Below are 17,115 nucleotides of genomic sequence, written 5' to 3'. Positions count from 1 at the left end.
GCACGCGAGGCGGGTTCTGTAACTTTATGCATCTGAAGCCCATTTCAAGGGAATTGCGCCGTGAGTTATATGGACGTCGTCGCAAGAAGTAAGTAAACTAGTAAGAATCTTAGCTCTTTTCAACTGTTGCCCATAGAAGTAAGGATTCTGATGTTTGGCCCATGCTTTCTATCCCAGCACAATTCTGGCATTGTATCAAGAGTCTCTACTCTGATGTTAGTGGATATTAATTTATGTGCTGTGATTGGCTACGATGTGTCACAATAGAAACCACCTGATTCAGCTTTCAAAATTGAAAGAGAATTTTACTTGTAATTTTCAGATAGGTCTGATTTATTGCAAATAAATGTCATTTTGCTGCTTACCACAATACTTGTGTATCCAAAACCAGCATTTCATCACAAACTAGACAGATGGACTCGGGGCCAATGGATTTATGCTCCCCTGACAGCAGATGGAGATGGAGCAAGCTGATGTCCACAGGATATATATAACTCTGAGGTGACCTCAGCCTGCCAGTATTTCAAAAATATTGGAAATTAAGCGATTCTTTATTACATGATTCACAGTTATCTACAAAGACACAAGGGAGCATTTTCATTTCAATGATAATGGAGAGGTTTCTCAGCAGACATTGTAGGATAGCTTTAAGGTGGTTCTGCTTGGTCAAATGATAGCCAAAGTTGCAGCTGTCAAGAAACAAAAATTAGATTTTGTGGCATTATCAGTTTTGTCATCAGAGAAGTAGGAGTACTAAAGTACTCAGAGAACTAGATGAGATTGCATGCCATTACATGTGAGGAGATTCAGTATAAAATAGACATTAATCACCAGGATTATCATGAATAGGGAAATCCAGAAATCCAGTAAATTACTAGCGTGGCAAATAAAATGACAACTATTCAAAACCAGATTTTGAAAATAAAAGCTATAGCAGGGGCTGTTTTATACGATAATGATCAAATCAGACAGTGGTGTATACAGTTCTATTAGGAATTGTATATGGCTGAAAGTAACATTATTGAAGAAGATATTGACAGTTATCTAGGAGAAATTACCATCCCAAGTGTATCTCCGGAAGTAGCCCTGGTGTTAGATAGGAATATAAAAGTATGGAAATAGATATCGCAGTCTCATCTCTAAAGCTAAATCTCTGGGGTTAGATGGTTACACAGGATAGTTTTATAAAAAATTAAGGACGTATTAGTTCCATATCTTCAGAAATTATATAACTCAATATTGATAAATGATTTATTACCGAGGTCCATGCACTTAGCAGGTATTGCCATTCTACCTAAGCCAGGTAAGGATGCTACTTTATGTAGTTCTTTTAGACCAATCTCACTTTTAAACATAGATTTGAAACTAGTAGCAACGATACTGGCTTCACGTTTGAATAAGGTGTTACCAGATTTGGTCCATGTTGATCAATCTGGCTTTATTCCAGGGATACAGGCATCGGACAATATTCGTAAATAATAAATTTGATGATGGATGGAAAGAAAGGAAGAAACTATCAGTGATGCTAGCAGTTGATACCAAGAAGGTATTTGGCCACGTTCATTGGACATTTATGTTTAAAGTATTGGGTAAGGTTGGCTTGGACCCTAAATTTAAAAAATGGCTGCTGGCAATGTACTCCTCCCCCAAAGCATGTATTAAATTGAATGGTACTTACTCCTCTATATTTGAGTTGGGAAGAGGGACAAGACAAGGATGTCCATTATCACCATTATTTGCTTTGCTCATGTGGCCTTTTGCAGGAAAAATCATACAAAATGGGGACATACGTGGAATAGCGGTTGCCAAGTCTCAGTTTAAGATCTCATTATTTGTGGATGATATCTTGTTTACAAGTGAGGACCCTTTTTTGTTTTTACCTGTTGTGTTTAAGGAATTGAACGAGTTCAGCTCAGTCTCTGGATTCAAAGTGAATATAGGGAAATCAGAACATTGGAAGACTCATATCTCAAATAAGAGATGTATTTTCTTTCAAGTGGGCTAAGGGAAGTATTAGGTATTTAGGAGTTTAATTGGGAGCTGATTGGCAAAAACTAATTTCAGTTATCTACCTTTAATGGAAAAAACTACGAAAGAGTTGGAGGTAGCTGAATAGCAATGATCAAAATGATTTCTGCCCAGATAGCTTTATTTCTTTCAAACCTTGACTACTTAAATGCCAGATGGGGTTTTTGAAACATTTACATAAGACTGTTTCAGTATATAAGGCGAAAAAGACCTCCAAAGATGGATTCTGTGTAGGGAAAAAACTAAGGGGGAGGGTTGGCAGTTCCTGATTTTCAGCATTACTATGCAGCTGCGAATTGAGGGCTGTGTATCATTGGTTCCCAAAGAGCAAGATTAAACAGTGGGTACACAATGAGCAAATGGGCTGTCTCAGGACTGTTTGGACTCCATATTGTGGGCATGTTCCATAAAATAGATAATATCTTTATAGCATTAACTTTCACGATATAGACTAAATACAAGTTTAGATTAAAAGGACACACTGAGTATTCACCGTTAATGCCAGTGTGCATTTATGTAGAAGAAGTACGCACATCAGACGCTTCTATATATTTCAAACAGAATCGGATGGTATTGTGGGCAACTCCTTTCCCCAAAACAAATTTAGTTTTGATGATTTATTAGAAAAAATTTAGGTTACCAATAACTGAACACTTAAGATATTTGTAACTAGTTCACTGTTATCACAAAGCAGAGATTAGGAGTCAGGTTGCTAGAACACTTTCTGACTTTGAGGACGTGTTTAAAACAAAATGTTCATAGAGAATTGCTTTGTAAAATGTATAAATTACTAGTGCCTCCGTTAGGAGATAAGACAAGGCATGTAAATGAATAGGAAAAGGATTGGGGGAAGAACTGGATATTCAAGTGTGGGAGGATTGTTATATGGTAATGGCTAAAAGTTCCATATCTTCAGCAATAATCGAATTAAATTACAAATTAATGTGTAGAAGGTACCTCATGCCTGATAAAATCCTTAAGATTTACCTGAATTATCCATCTGCATGCTGGCGGCAATGTAACGATGAAGGAAAGTTTTTTCATATGTAGTGGACTTGTCCGAGTATTGGGACAATGGTTGAGAATATGGTTTCTATTCTAATCACATGGGACTCTTAAGATCTTTTTATCATCACAATACCTGGATTGCTGGTCAGTGGAAATTAAGCTTTTGATTAACCATGTTCTGTGTGCAGCTCGCTGTGAACTGGCGGCGCACTGGAAGTGTCCAGAACCACCTATATTACGACTTGTGGTATGTAGATTATGGACTATACATTATAGGGTAGATTTTAAACGGCCCGCGCACATAAATCCCGGCGTTTACACGCGTGGCCGGGCCAATTTTCGAAGAGGTCTGACCACGCGCAAAAATAAGAACATAAGAAAATGCCATACTGGGTCAGACCAAGGGTCCATCAAGCCCAGCATCCTGTTTCCAACAGTGGCCAATCCAGGCCATAAGAACCTGGCAAATACCCAAAAACTAAGTCTATTCCATGTAACCATTGCTAATGGCAGTGGCTATTCTCTAAGTGAACTTAATAGCAGGTAATGGACTTCTCCTCCAAGAACTTATCCAATCCTTTTTTTAAACACAGCTATACTAACTGCACGAACCACATTCTCTGGCAACAAATTCCAGAGTTTAATTGTGCGTTGAGTAAAAAAGAACTTTCTCCGATTAGTTTTAAATGTGCCCCATGCTAACTTCATGGAGTGCCCCCTAGTCTTTCTACTATCCGAAAGAGTAAATAACTGATTCACATCTACCCGTTCTAGACCTCTCATGATTTTAAACACCTCTATCATATCCCCCCTCAGTCGTCTCTTCTCCAAGCTGAAAAGTCCTAACCTCTTTAGTCTTTCCTCATAGGGGAGTTGTTCCATTCCCCTTATCATTTTGGTAGCCCTTCTCTGTACCTTCTCCATCGCAATTATATCTTTTTTGAGATGCGGCGACCAGAATTGTACACAGTATTCAAGGTGCGGTCTCACCATGGAGCGATACAGAGGCATTATGACATTTTCCATTTTATTCATCATTCCTTTTCTAATAATTCCCAACATTCTGTTTGCTTTTTTGACTGCCGCAGCACACTGCACCGACGATTTCAATGTGTTATCCACTATGACACCTAGATCTCTTTCTTGGGTTGTAGCACCTAATATGGAACCCAACATTGTGTAATTATAGCATGGGTTATTTTTCCCTATATGCATCACCTTGCACTTATCCACATTAAATTTCATCTGCCATTTGGATGCCCAATTTTCCAGTCTCACAAGGTCTTCCTGCAATTTATCACAATCTGCTTGTGATTTAACTACTCTGAACAATTTTGTGTCATCTGCAAATTTGATTATCTTACTCGTCGTATTTCTTTCCAGATCATTTATAAATATATTGAACAGTAAGGGTCCCAATACAGATCCCTGAGGCACTCCACTGTCCACTCCCTTCCACTGAGAAAATTGCCCATTCAATCCTACTCTCTGTTTCCTGTCTTTTAGCCAGTTTGCAATCCACGAAAGGACATCGCCACCTATCCCATGACTTTTTACTTTTCCTAGAAGCCTCTCATGAGGAACTTTGTCAAACGCCTTCTGAAAATCCAAGTACACTATATCTACCGGTTCACCTTTATCCACATGTTTATTAACTCCTTCAAAAAAGTGAAGCAGATTTGTGAGGCAAGACTTGCCCTGGGTAAAGCCATGCTGACTTTGTTCCATTAAACCATGTCTTTCTATATGTTCTGTGATTTTGATGTTTAGAACACTTTCCACTATTTTTCCTGGCACTGAAGTCAGGCTAACCGGTACACGAATAAGTACCAGGCCTCTTTGAAGGAGCAGGCTGGGGGGTGGGCCGGGACAGCAGCATTGATCAATCTCCCAAAGACCCGGCTGCCGGTGCACGCAACTTACTTCAGCTCCCGAGCTGAAGTAAGTTGTGAAACCAAGGGAAAAAAAAGAAAAAGGTAGGGTTTAGGGGGTGAGGAGGAGAGGGGAAGGGAGATTAGGTAAGGGGTGAGGGAAGTTCCCTCCCAGTCCTTAATTGGAGCAGAATGGGAGGGAACTGGAAAAAGCTGGAATGCGTCGCTGTGTGGAAATTGCAAAAGTCCGCCACGCATGTGCGTGTGGCCTATGGATTTTGTATCATGCGTGCGTCCATGTGTGCGTGCTGGGAAGTGCTCGCAGAGTAGAAAATCTACACCAATATGAGTTACCTTACTGTGATTCGAAAGGATAAGGTGTCAAAATATAGTAGGGTGGGAACCACATTGACTTATTCCATCTGTCTCAGTGACTGTCTGTTCAACTGATTGAACAAGTTTATTGTCATTTAGGGGGGGGGGGGTTATAATGGAAAACATGTCATGGTTGATTGTATATTTGGTTTATTACAATGTTACAGATTGCTATTTTGTATTATACTCCATGATTAATACAAAATTTAATTTGAAAAAAAAGCTGTGTCCCAGTACAGATCCCTGGGGCATGCCACTAGTTGCCTTTTCTCCATTGAGAAAATTGATCATTTAGCCCTAATAGAACATTGCCTCCTATCCCATGACTTGATAATTTTCTCAAGAGTCTCTCATGAGGTATTTTGTCAGACACTTTCTGAATATCCAGATACACTTTTTCAACTGGCCCACCTTTATCCACGTTTATCCACGCCTTCAAAAAAATGTAGCAGATCGAAGAGGCTAAATCCATATTGACTTTGTCCCATTAAACTATGACTATCTATATGTTCAGTAATTTTGTACTTTTTAATAGATTCAACCATTTTGTCCAGCATTGATGTCCAGGTCACTGGTCTGTAATTTTCTGGATCACCCCGTACCCCTTTCTAAAAATTGGCATTACATTAGTACCTTAAGATTGGAAGGTAGCCAAAGCTGATTTTAATGATAGGTTTACAAATTACTAATAGTATTTATTTAATCATTCTATTAACTGCATACTCGGGGACAATCCTGGCTGATGTGGTGTACAACAATTTAAAACAAATCATAATACAATAAAAATAATTAAATACTTCAAAAAAATTCTAAAAATATACAAATTAAAAACAAGAAATCTAAATAACCTAAAAGGAAAATCATACCAGTGAATGCTGCTACTTATTACCTTGGCCTTAGCATGGAAATAACCGGTATTTCACCTTCTTCTGAAGGGCCAAATAATTTGGCTCCAACCTTAACTCCCTTGGTGCAGGTTCCAAAATTCAAGGATCTATTATGGAAAAATTCTCTTTGAGCTCTTGGCTACTGTCCTAACTGATGGAAAACAAATTGAATCTCCCTGGACCTTGCCCAGTCACATGGCTAGGCAAATTCAGGTCAGCCATTTTGGAAAGTGGCACCAACTGGGCTGGGTGTGAGGATAAGCTCCAGCCCTAATGCGGGACTCTCTACACATTTTAAAGGTTTGGGTGGTGGGGCCTGGACCTTCTTTTTTGGATGTAGACCTTTCAGGGCAGTGTGTGTGCCCTCCTTCCAGAGGTATTTGTGCGGAGAAGAGTATGTTCAGCTGCATTGTTTGGATGTGAAAAAAATATTTAATCATTTATTGGCTATCCTACCATAAATGCCCAGATTAGATCACACTAAAAACATTCATAACAACATATACATTTGAAAGTGTCTAATGATTTCAGGAAATCTGGTCATCTTTTTGTCCTTTTCAGTGGTCCCAGGAAGGGTGAATTGGGATCGATAGCTACATGGATTAAAGAAGTCATAGGCGCCGTCTACTTTGAAAAAAGTCTGCCTCTTCTTAAGAGGTTAAGTGCTCATTCTACCAGGGTGCAAGCAGCATCTTGAAGGAGTTGCTTTTGGTCTCTCTCTAGATTTGCAAGGCGGGACTTTGTTTTCTTTGCATTCCTTTTTTAAGTATTGGTTGATGTCCAAGCCAGGGTAGAGACAGGTTTTGGCTTAGGGATCTTGGAACAGGGGTTGGCATTGTCCTGCTTGGTTGAGGGTTAGCTTGGGTACATTCCATGTATCTGGACGGGTCTGGTTGGATAAAGAGGAAGAAGAAATTAGTTCTTGCCTGATAATCGAGTCCAGCCAGACCAGTCCAGAACCCTCCCTTTCTGCCAAGAGTTTTCAGCCTTTGTTTTTGGTACAGGCTTTTGAGGACATAAGTATAATACATTTTGTGGGCCACAGTTCGGTTCATGCCTTTTGAATGCTCTGAAGGTTCTGTTCTCTAAATACTGCTTCCCAGGAAACCCTTTTGTTCTGAGGCTGGTGAGTTTGTATCTTAGCTTATTACATAGTGTAACGGCTCACCGCCAGCGCTGCCCGGATCTGCCACTTCTCTGGGTTCCTGGTTACGTCTTCAGGGAGTCCCTCTTCGCCCCTGGACTGGCCAGGAGCTTGTAACTCCCCAGGTCCTGGTCTAAGCAGACCCTGCTTCTGTTTGGCTTCAGGGTTCTCCTTAGAAGGAGCGAGGGGTGAAACCACCCCGCAAGCAAAAGACACAGTTTTCTTCAAAACAGTTTATAAGGCAATTCAAATGTTCATTACCATTACTTCATCCCTCACCTCCACCAGTTATTGGGAACTCACTGCCCAAACATCTAGTTCAGTTTCCTAGCCCGCCCGCTTGGTGCTTGACCAGTTTTACTATTAAGTCAAAGACCCTCTTTAAAGCATTTACCCCACATGCTCTATAGAGCCCTTCATCCCCACTCTCCTTTAAGATATGAGTTGTAACTTCCCCCTTCCTGGCTACTCAGTATCCATGGCTGAGCTGGAGGATTCCTCTCCCCCAGAACCTACCTCCATCCCTTCCCCCTCCTGTTCTGAGGAGCTAGGCTTTTCTGGCCATTACCACCATGCCGGCACGCCCCCTTCCTCCAACTCCATCGATTCAGCTATGTCTGATTCGTTATCGTTTAACTCATTGCTCCCTCCCTGTTTCCCCTCTTGCTCTGCCCACGGGGTCAGGTGGTGGTTCTAAGAACCTGGGAGTTGTAGTTTTTGCTGCCTTCGGCAACGCCCTCTGCTGTCCGCCTCTGGTATTACCTGACTTCATCCTATGGTGCCGGGGCTGTTCCTGACCCCGGCAGTTCTGCACTGCATCACAATAAAATATTGGCAAGCTGAGTTCAGCACAGATCTTATAAGGGGTGATGTAAGCGTATCTGTTATTCTCTGTCTCCATCTACTGGGTTGGGGAGTATAACCCATACATCTCGACTGATCTGGCTGGACTCAAGGAAAGGAAACTATCAGGTAAGAACTAATTTCTCCTTTCTGATGCCATCACATATTGCAAAAGTGGCTTTGCTTTAAAACAGTGTTCCAAACATATGTGATGGTGGGCTATTATGTTGTAACCAGCAGTTTGTTGTGTCCTGCTGATAAAAGCAGAGAAGATTCTGTTCCATTCAGACTGCAGCATATGATGGAGTAGGATGGTAAAGCAGTCTTGGTGCTAATTGTATGCTATTTGCAGGATGCTATGTGGAGGAGAAGCTAATTATCCTGGTTGATGGATGGAGTCTTTCAGAAGCCATAGTGTTTGTAGGACTGTTTTTATAGTGCAAATGACTGTACAGAGTTTTGCAGATCAAATATTGGCTGTTTCTCTTGTATGACCAAGGGTAAATCTCTCTCTCCAGATGAGCCTTCACCTTATGCCATTCAAGAAGGAAAGGGAATGTGTCTTCTGTATCAGTTTATATTTTATAATATCTAAGGGTCAACTCTAGTTCAAGTGTTGCATTTCCCTCGCTAATGATAAACTTCTTTCCAGAATTCGCACAAAGTACTATTGGGAACATGAAAAAAAATAATCTTCAAAGTGAAAAAGAAGGCTCATTTATAGAGAAGGAACTTTAAGGAAAAATGTAACAATTATGTTCACATGTTCTGCATGCACGGATATGATAAAAGCATTTGAAGCTGTAATAAGCACCACCTGTGTATAACTGGCAACAATGAAATATTCAAACTAACAAACTTTCATTTTTCATCTTTTCAGGGACAGACAACAGACAAGATTAGAAATTAACAAGTTTGTTTCATTTTTTATACTTTTTATGGGGTGGCAGAATCTTGATTCAATGTCTGAGGTTTTAATTATTAGCAATATAAAGCTTTTAATAGTTGATTAAAATGTACATGTTCATTTAAAAACATTTCTTTATAAAAGCTAAGCCAAAACCATTTTTGTTGAGCATAGTTTTGAATAATAGCATGGCATAATTCAAATTATATTAAGAAGGTCATTAGGACAATTCTCTGTTTCTAATATAAATGCACAAAAGTCCAGAAATTCAGTTATTGTTAATATAACATTAGAGATGTGTGAACTATTTTCTGATAGTTTCATTGAACAATTCAAGGAACCTGGAAAAGTTTCAAATATATGTATTAGTTTGACAAACATTTTAAAGAATTTCCAAAATAATCTGAAAATCCACTTCATATTTTCAAGAAATCCAAAGTAGATCAGAGTTCACTTTGGAGCTTCAAAGATTCAGAGCAAATATTTCAGATTCAATTTAGCTTTTCCCACTGATCCAGCAGGAAAAATTTGAAATTACCAGCAAACTTTAACCACGCTAAAATCCACCTGGCTCGACTTGAAATTGTTCACACATCTCTATCCAGCATCCTTTCTATAATATTACATTACAAATACATGTTTTTCTGAGATATCTGACAATTATGTAAAATACAGATTAAAATATTTGTAATTTGACACTGGATTCTGCACATTGTCAGTGTATCAGACATTCAGTCATAACGTTTCTGTGCAAATTATACGATGTAAACAGGCATGCATGAATAAGATCATATGAAATTATAGACCTGATACTTGTAATCTGTGACCTATTGCTCAAATCTGCATCTGTTCCTGAGGACTGGAGGGTAGTTAATGTAATGCTGATTTAGCAAAGGGAGGTCTTTTAGAGCGTGATTGAGATATTGGATAAAGTTGATACAGTATTTTTGGATTTTCAGAAAGCATTTGATAAAGTCCCTTATCAGAGACATATCAGTAAATTAAAAGTCATAGGAAAGGAGGTGATCTTACTGTGGATTGGTAACTGGTTAAAAGGAAACAAAATAGGACTTAATTGTCAGTTTTCCTAATGGAGAAGAGGTAAATAGTGAAGTGTTTCAGGGATCTGTACTGGAAGCAGTATTTACATTACTCAATCTGGAAAAGAGAGCAAGTGAAGTGATCAGATTTGCTGACTACATGAAAATCATAGATGAGAGAGGCTGAACAGAATTATTTTTCAAATCAGTTAAAATTGGTCCATAACAAACCTAGTAAGCTATATCAGATAGTGAAAATATTGTTGAGTGATCAGTCTCTGTTGAGAGGGTGCATGGGAGGTTAATGGTAGATCTTGTTACTGTTTTTTATTTGATAAATAGCAATGATTAGGGAAGAACCTGAGCAGGAAAATTTGTGGTTTTCTACAGATAGTTTAGAGTTTAAGCTGGAAATCTCTGAAATTGTTAAAGTATGTGAGAGGCTTGATTTTAGCACGTGAATCTGTGATGGAGTTTAGTTCCTTTCATATGTTGATTCAATTGGGGGTAGGTAAATTAGAAACATGACAGCAGAAAAAGACCATATGGCCCATCTAATCTGCCCATCCAACCAATTAATTTAGCATTATAATTCCCATCACCTATTTAGAAATCCCCTGTATTTATCCCATGCTTCCTTGAATTCAGATACTGTTTTTGTCTCCCTTCACCACTGGGAGGCTATTCCATTTATCCACCATCCTCTCTGTAAAGAAATATTTCCTAAGATTACTCCTGAGTCTACTCCCTTTCAACGCATTGCATGATCCCTTGTTTTAGATCCTCCTTTCTGTTGAGAGGCTCACCTCCTGTGCATGGAAACCTTTAATATATACACCCTTTCCTCCAGGGTGTATATGTTTAGATCTTTGTCTACCCCATATGCTTTAGAAAGAAGACTGCTGACCATTTTAGTAGCCACCCTTCTGGACTGACTCCATACTCTTTGTATTTTTCTGAAGATGCAGTCTCCAGAATTGTAAACCATATTCAAGTGAGGTCTCACCAAGGACCCTACATAGGGGCAGTAGTACCGCCCTCCCTTTTTTCTGCTAACCATTCCTCTCCCTGTACAGCCAGGCATCTTTCTGGATTTACCATGTTTTATCCACCTGTTGGGCCACCTTAATATTATCAGCTATAATCATCCCCAGATCCCACTCTGCTTCGTGGTTAGGAGACTGTACCTTTCCCTTGGGTTTTTGTATTCTAAAATACTCTCCATTTTTTAGCATTAAATCTTAGCTGCCAGACCTTAGAGCATTCCTCGAGCTTGGCTAGATCTTTTCCACACCTTCCTGGCTGTCCACTCTGTTACGGATTTTGGTATCATTGGCAAAAAGACAAATCTCGGCAACCTATGCGTGCCAGTCTTTCTGCGGCTCACAAAAATATTGAAAGTACTGCTCCAAAGAGCGATCCCTTAGGCACACCGCTATTAACCTTCCCCACCTCAGAGAGAACTCTATTTACCATTATGCTTTGTCGCCTCCACTCAGCCAGTTTCTAACCCTGTCAGTTGTTCTAGGTTCCATACCAAGGCTCCCAATTTATTTATAAGTCTTCTGTATGGAAGTGTCAAAGGCCTTGCTGAAATCCAAGTATATTTCGTCTAGCTCTCTCCCTTGATCCAACTCTACTGATCACCACAATCAGAGAAATGATCAGATTAATCTGACAGGATTACATCTGGTAAAACCTTAGAGGCAGATTTTAAAAGCCCTGTGCGTGTAAATCCAGCCAGATTTACGCGCGCAGGGGACTTGCGCGCCTATGTTGCATAGACGCCGGCACGCGCAAGTCCCAGGGCTTTGCTTGGGGGGCGTGTCAGGGGTGGCGCGGCGTTTGGGGGTGTTCCGGGGGCGGGACCATGGGCATGGTGCTGGCCCGGGGCGTGGCCGTGGCCTCCGAACCAGCCTCCGGGCTGGGAAATGGCAGGCAGTTGTAACTTTCTGAACAAAGGTGGGGGGGGGGGATTTAGTTAGGGCTGGGGGGTGGGTTAGGTAAGGGAAGGTGGGGAGGTGCAGAAAAATAGTTCCCTCTGAGGCGCTCTGATTTCTAAGCGGCCTTGGAGGGAACGGAGGCAGGCTGCTCGGCTTGACACTCATAGGTTGCACAATTGTGCACCCCCCTTGCGCTCGCCAACTCTGGATTTTATAGCATGCGCGCGGCAGCGTGCACATGTTATAAAATCGGGCGTAAATTTGTTCACGCCGGGTTGCGCGAACAAATCTACGCCCGTGCATAACTTTAAAAATCTACCCCATACTACTTCAGATTTTGCAATCCATTGGATTCCAAAAATTGCACTTTCCTCCATTTTAGCAGCTATTCTATTACGGGCCGATACAGTAAAATCGCGAGAGAGCGGGCGAGCACAGGCCACTCTCCTGTGCGCTCGATTCAGTATTTAATTTATTTAAATTAGGCCCGGAGGTAAAAAGAGGCACTAGGGACACTAGTGCGTCCCTAGCGCCTCTTTTTTGACGGACGTGGCGGCTGTCAGCGGGTTTGACAGCCGACACTCAATTTTGCCGGCGTCTGTTCTCGAGCCCGCTGATAGCTACGGGTTCGGAAACCGGACGCAGGCAAAATTGAGTGTCCGGTTTTCAACCCGACAGCCGCCGGCCCATTTTACATCTTTTCTTTTTTTTTTTTTTACTTTTTTAAACTTTTGGGACCTCCGACTTAATATCGCCATGATATTAAGTCGGAGGGTGCACAGAAAAGCGGGCACCCCGGAGAAATTAGCGCCTACCTTTGGGTAGGCGCTAATTTCTGAAAGTAAAATGTGTGGCTTGGCTGCACATTTTGCTTTCTGAATCGCACGCAAATACCTAATAGGGCCATCAACATGCATTTGCATGTTGCGGGTGCTATTAGGTTCGGGGGGGGGGGGGTTGGATGCGCATTTTGGACGCGCTATTACCCCTTACTGAATAAGGGGTAAAGCTAGCGCGTCCAAATGCCAGCTAACCCTGCGCTCCATCGGAGCACACTGTACTGTATCGGCCTGTGAGTTTGCTCACCACAGAGGTCAAACTAACCGGCTATAGTTCCTAGCCTCCTCCTTACTTTCCCTTTATGAATAAGAACCACATCCGCCCTTTTCCATTTCTTCAGGACTACTTTAAATTCTAAAGCATTGAAAAGGTCAGCTAGTGGAGCCAGACAGGTCATCTGTAAGTTCCCTTAGAAACATAGAAATGACGGCAGAAGAAGACCAAACGGCCCATCCAGTCTGCCCAGCAAGCTTTCGCACTTTTTTTTTTTCCTCACATACTTATCTGTTTCTCTTGGCTCTTAGTAACCTTTTTTTATTCTATTTCCCTTCCACCCCACCTTTAATGTAGAGAGCAGTGTTGGAACTGCATCTAAGTGAAATAGCTTAATTTAGTTAGGGGTATTAACCACCGCAATAAGCAAGCTACACCCATGCTTATCTGTTTATTCAGACTGTGTAATTCAGTCCTTGTTGATTGTTGCCTGAATATAGATCAACCTTTCTTCATTCTCCCCTGTCGTTGAAGCAGAGAGCCATGCTGGCTATGTATTGAAAGTGAAGTATCAGTCTTGCTCCCCCTGCATTGAAGCAGAGGACTATGCTGGATATACGTGAAGTGTCAAAACTTCCTCCCCTGCCGTTGAAGCAGAGAGCTATGCTGGCTTTGGCATTGAAGTGAAATATCAGACTTGCTCCCCTGCCGTTGAAGCAGATGCTGGATATGCGTGAATTATCAAAATTTTCTCCCCTGCCGTTGAAGCAGAGGGCTATGCTGAATATGCGTGAATTGTCAAATTTCCTCCCCTGCCGTTGAAGCAGAGAGTTATGCTGGATTTGCAATGAAATTGAAGTATCAGGTATTTTTTGGTTCATATATGGCCTCATATGTATCTCATCCAACCCCATTGCCTTATCTGCTTTGTTTAGTTAGTGCCTCATGAATGCACTTTTTAGAAAATCGATTGGTTTAACTCACTTCCAATCTTATTTGTGTTCGTTTTATGTAGTTCTGCTCCAGATCCTTCCACAGTGAACACTGAACAGAAATATTTAAGTATTTTTGCTTTTTCTTTCTCACCTTTTGAGTCTCACAATGCCACTTTTGCACTTCCTTCTATCACGAACATATCTTTAAAAAAAAAAGTCTTGTCCCCCAAATTTTACCATATTTGCTATTTTTTCTTCCATTTGAATTTTTGCATTCCTGACTACTTTCTCAGCATCTCTTAATTTTTCTAGATATTGCCACTTCACCTTTTCTCTCTTACCTTTTCAATTACTTCTTAAAAAAAAAAACATAATGGCCTCTTTCCTCTTCCTTTTATTTATTTTATTTATTTATTTATTTAAGGGTTTTTTATATACCGAGGCACGTTTGCAAAACATCACCTCGGTTCACAATGTAACATAACTTAGCAACTAGCTTTACAATAAAAACATTAACAGGGAGAGGGTTAACAAGGGCAGGAGATGATAAAACGAAAATTATATACATATGTACAAGTTAGATTTAACAAGATAGTTTCCTAACAAAAAGATTAGTTGCCCTTATATCTCCTTTTAGTTGTGCCCTCTTCACTTTTACTTCCCCCTAGTTTTTCCCATCCAACTTACTATTCCTTGAGGTACGCCCTCATTTTAAGAAAGTTAGGTTTCCTGAAGTCTAGGATCCAAGCCTTTCTTGCTTCCTTTGAACCACCACCATCTGGTGGTCACGGGATCCCATATGATCATCCACAACAACATCAGAAATACTGTCCCCATTGGTAAGCACACCTGGCCAATATAACCCCCCCTCCTGTGTGGGTTCCATTACAAGTTGACAGAACAGTTTCTCCTTGCAGAGAATCCGGTCTTCCCTACTTCTAGAAGATCCTTCAGCTGGAATGTCCCAAGCAACATCTGGCAAATTGAAAGCCCCTAGTAGTGGCACATCCTGTTTCACAGCAAGCCTATGAATATCCTCCATTAAATCTGTCATCTTAATCTGCTGGAAGTTTGTATATTACACCATTATAAATAGATGTTCCATTCCCTCTTTCCAGATTAATCCACAGTGGTACCTCTCAGTTCATAAACCCGGCAGTTCTATTGCTTTAATATTATTCTTTATAATCCCAGTATTGTTACACTTCCTCAAACCTACTACGGCTCTGTGCTATTAGAGTTGATAGAGAGATGATTTGTGTCTATTACCGTTCTTTTCTCTATTATTTTTTTTTCAATCATATTTATTGAATTTTTAAAAGTGGTGGGGCGGACACAACATATAAGTGGGAAATATCCAAAGGAACAAAAACACTATTTTCAGAAATTTGAACATCTTCAATAAACCCATCCCCTATAAACCGCCCCCCTCCCCAAATGTCTGGTATACCAAAAAGAGAGAAAATTACTTCTAGAGATAGATATCTGAATCAAGATAATACAATCCTTGCACGAGGCATACAGAAAGAGACATTGTTTCAAATCTAATATCTAGGTGAGATGAGGAAAACTGTGTCACAGTGGAATATGTCCTAACTCAGAAGACCATACCCAAATAAAATTGACAGGGAAGAACAGGACAGAAAAGAAAAAAGAGCAGAGGAGGAAAGGAACAGGAGACAAAGGAAGTCTTCACACAACCGCTGTAGTCATTCGAATGGTAGGAGAGAGATAATCATGAAAGGGTTTCCAAATGTTCATCATAGTGTGAAAATGTTTGGGGGTGCCAACCCTCGCAGTGAGAGAATTTTACCATTCTGTGAAACCAAAGATCGGGGTGAGGGCATGGAGCTACTAATCCAATGAGAGAATATGACTTTCTTGGCAATCAAACCCATTTTCCTTAAAAGTAGACATGTGTTCGGCTCATACTCTGTAACAGCATGATTGAAATTGCCAAAGAGCCAACTGTTTGGGTCGCTAGGAATATCAAACCATAGGATTGTAGCACATAATCCTTCCACCCGTTGCCAAAAAGACTGGATACCCGGGCAAGACCAAAAAGCGTGAATATAGTTGCCAACATCAGTTCCATCTCGGATGTCCAATAGAATTGCCAAAGAAATTTAAATTGTGTTTCCCGCAAGATTGCATTCTCAGTTAACTTTGGAATATCCAGGAATCATTGCTTAAACTCTGGAAAGGAGAGACTAAACTCCAACCAGTCATGCTACTTCTGATATATTGAAAGTAATGTATCATTGTGTGGTATCTCATAGAGGGCCTTACGAAAGCGAGCCACCGATGGTTTATGCTTTCGGTCCCCTAATACAACCTCTCTCAGCATCTTAGCGGAAGATGTTTCTTGAAGTGCATCTGAAGCCCCAATAAAATGCCTCACTTGTAAATAGGCAAAAAATTCACCCCAGGATAATTGGAATGTTTCCTGTAATTCTGAAAGCTGAACAGTGACCCTGAAGCCCCGGAAAATAATGGTAAATGCTGGTAAGGCCTTTTTCGTGCCAACCATAGAAAACAGACTTTTCCAAACCAGAAGGCAATAAAGTATTATCACAAATTTGTAACAGGGAAGATATAGTAGTAGAATGGCCAGTAAGCTGACATAAGAAAGACCAGGCCTTCCTGCAGGAGCGAACTAAAAGGTGCAACTTTAAATTAGGTGAGAGTGATTTAGTTTCTATTTGGGGTAGATTGTTTAAGGAAGGGATGTCGAACCACTGTATTAAATGTGCATTCCAGATATCCAGTCTCCCAAACAGCGCAGTATACATGCCAAATTGTACAATTTAAGATCTGACAAACAGAAGCAAGACAGACGAGTCTCCATAGCTTGAAGATATTTATTGGTCTTATACGCCACTCAGATAGTTACTGTTCCTATTTATCATATAGTTTTTGTTCTATGTAAACGCCCATGCCTAAATTGTTCCAAGTTGCTTGTAAACCGATACGATGTGCAAACGGATGTCTGTATATAAATTATTCTAAATAAAAATAAATACTATATTTAAACAGAGCCCAAATCTGGCCGAGTTTCGCACACGGCTACATCAGGGGCTT

General features: G+C 40.5%; 1 protein-coding gene across 1 annotated transcript in view; it reads left to right on the top strand.

Moving 5' to 3' along the window:
* LOC115076855 (splicing factor U2AF 35 kDa subunit-like) overlaps positions 1-17,115 on the top strand; it is a 56,745-nt gene continuing 39,630 nt past the window's right edge. Inside the window, exons 1-2 of the mRNA XM_029578823.1 lie at positions 1-88; positions 9,037-9,069. Of these exons, the coding sequence (XP_029434683.1) occupies positions 27-88; positions 9,037-9,069 (95 nt within the window). The 5' untranslated portion in view covers positions 1-26. The remainder of the gene's footprint in view (positions 89-9,036; positions 9,070-17,115) is intronic.

The sequence above is a fragment of the Rhinatrema bivittatum genome, chromosome 15, assembly GCF_901001135.1.
Source record: "Rhinatrema bivittatum chromosome 15, aRhiBiv1.1, whole genome shotgun sequence".
Classification (NCBI taxonomy): Eukaryota; Metazoa; Chordata; class Amphibia; order Gymnophiona; family Rhinatrematidae; genus Rhinatrema; species Rhinatrema bivittatum.
The sequence above is the reverse complement of the archived record's forward strand: the minus strand, read 5'-3'. Positions and strand labels throughout refer to the sequence as shown.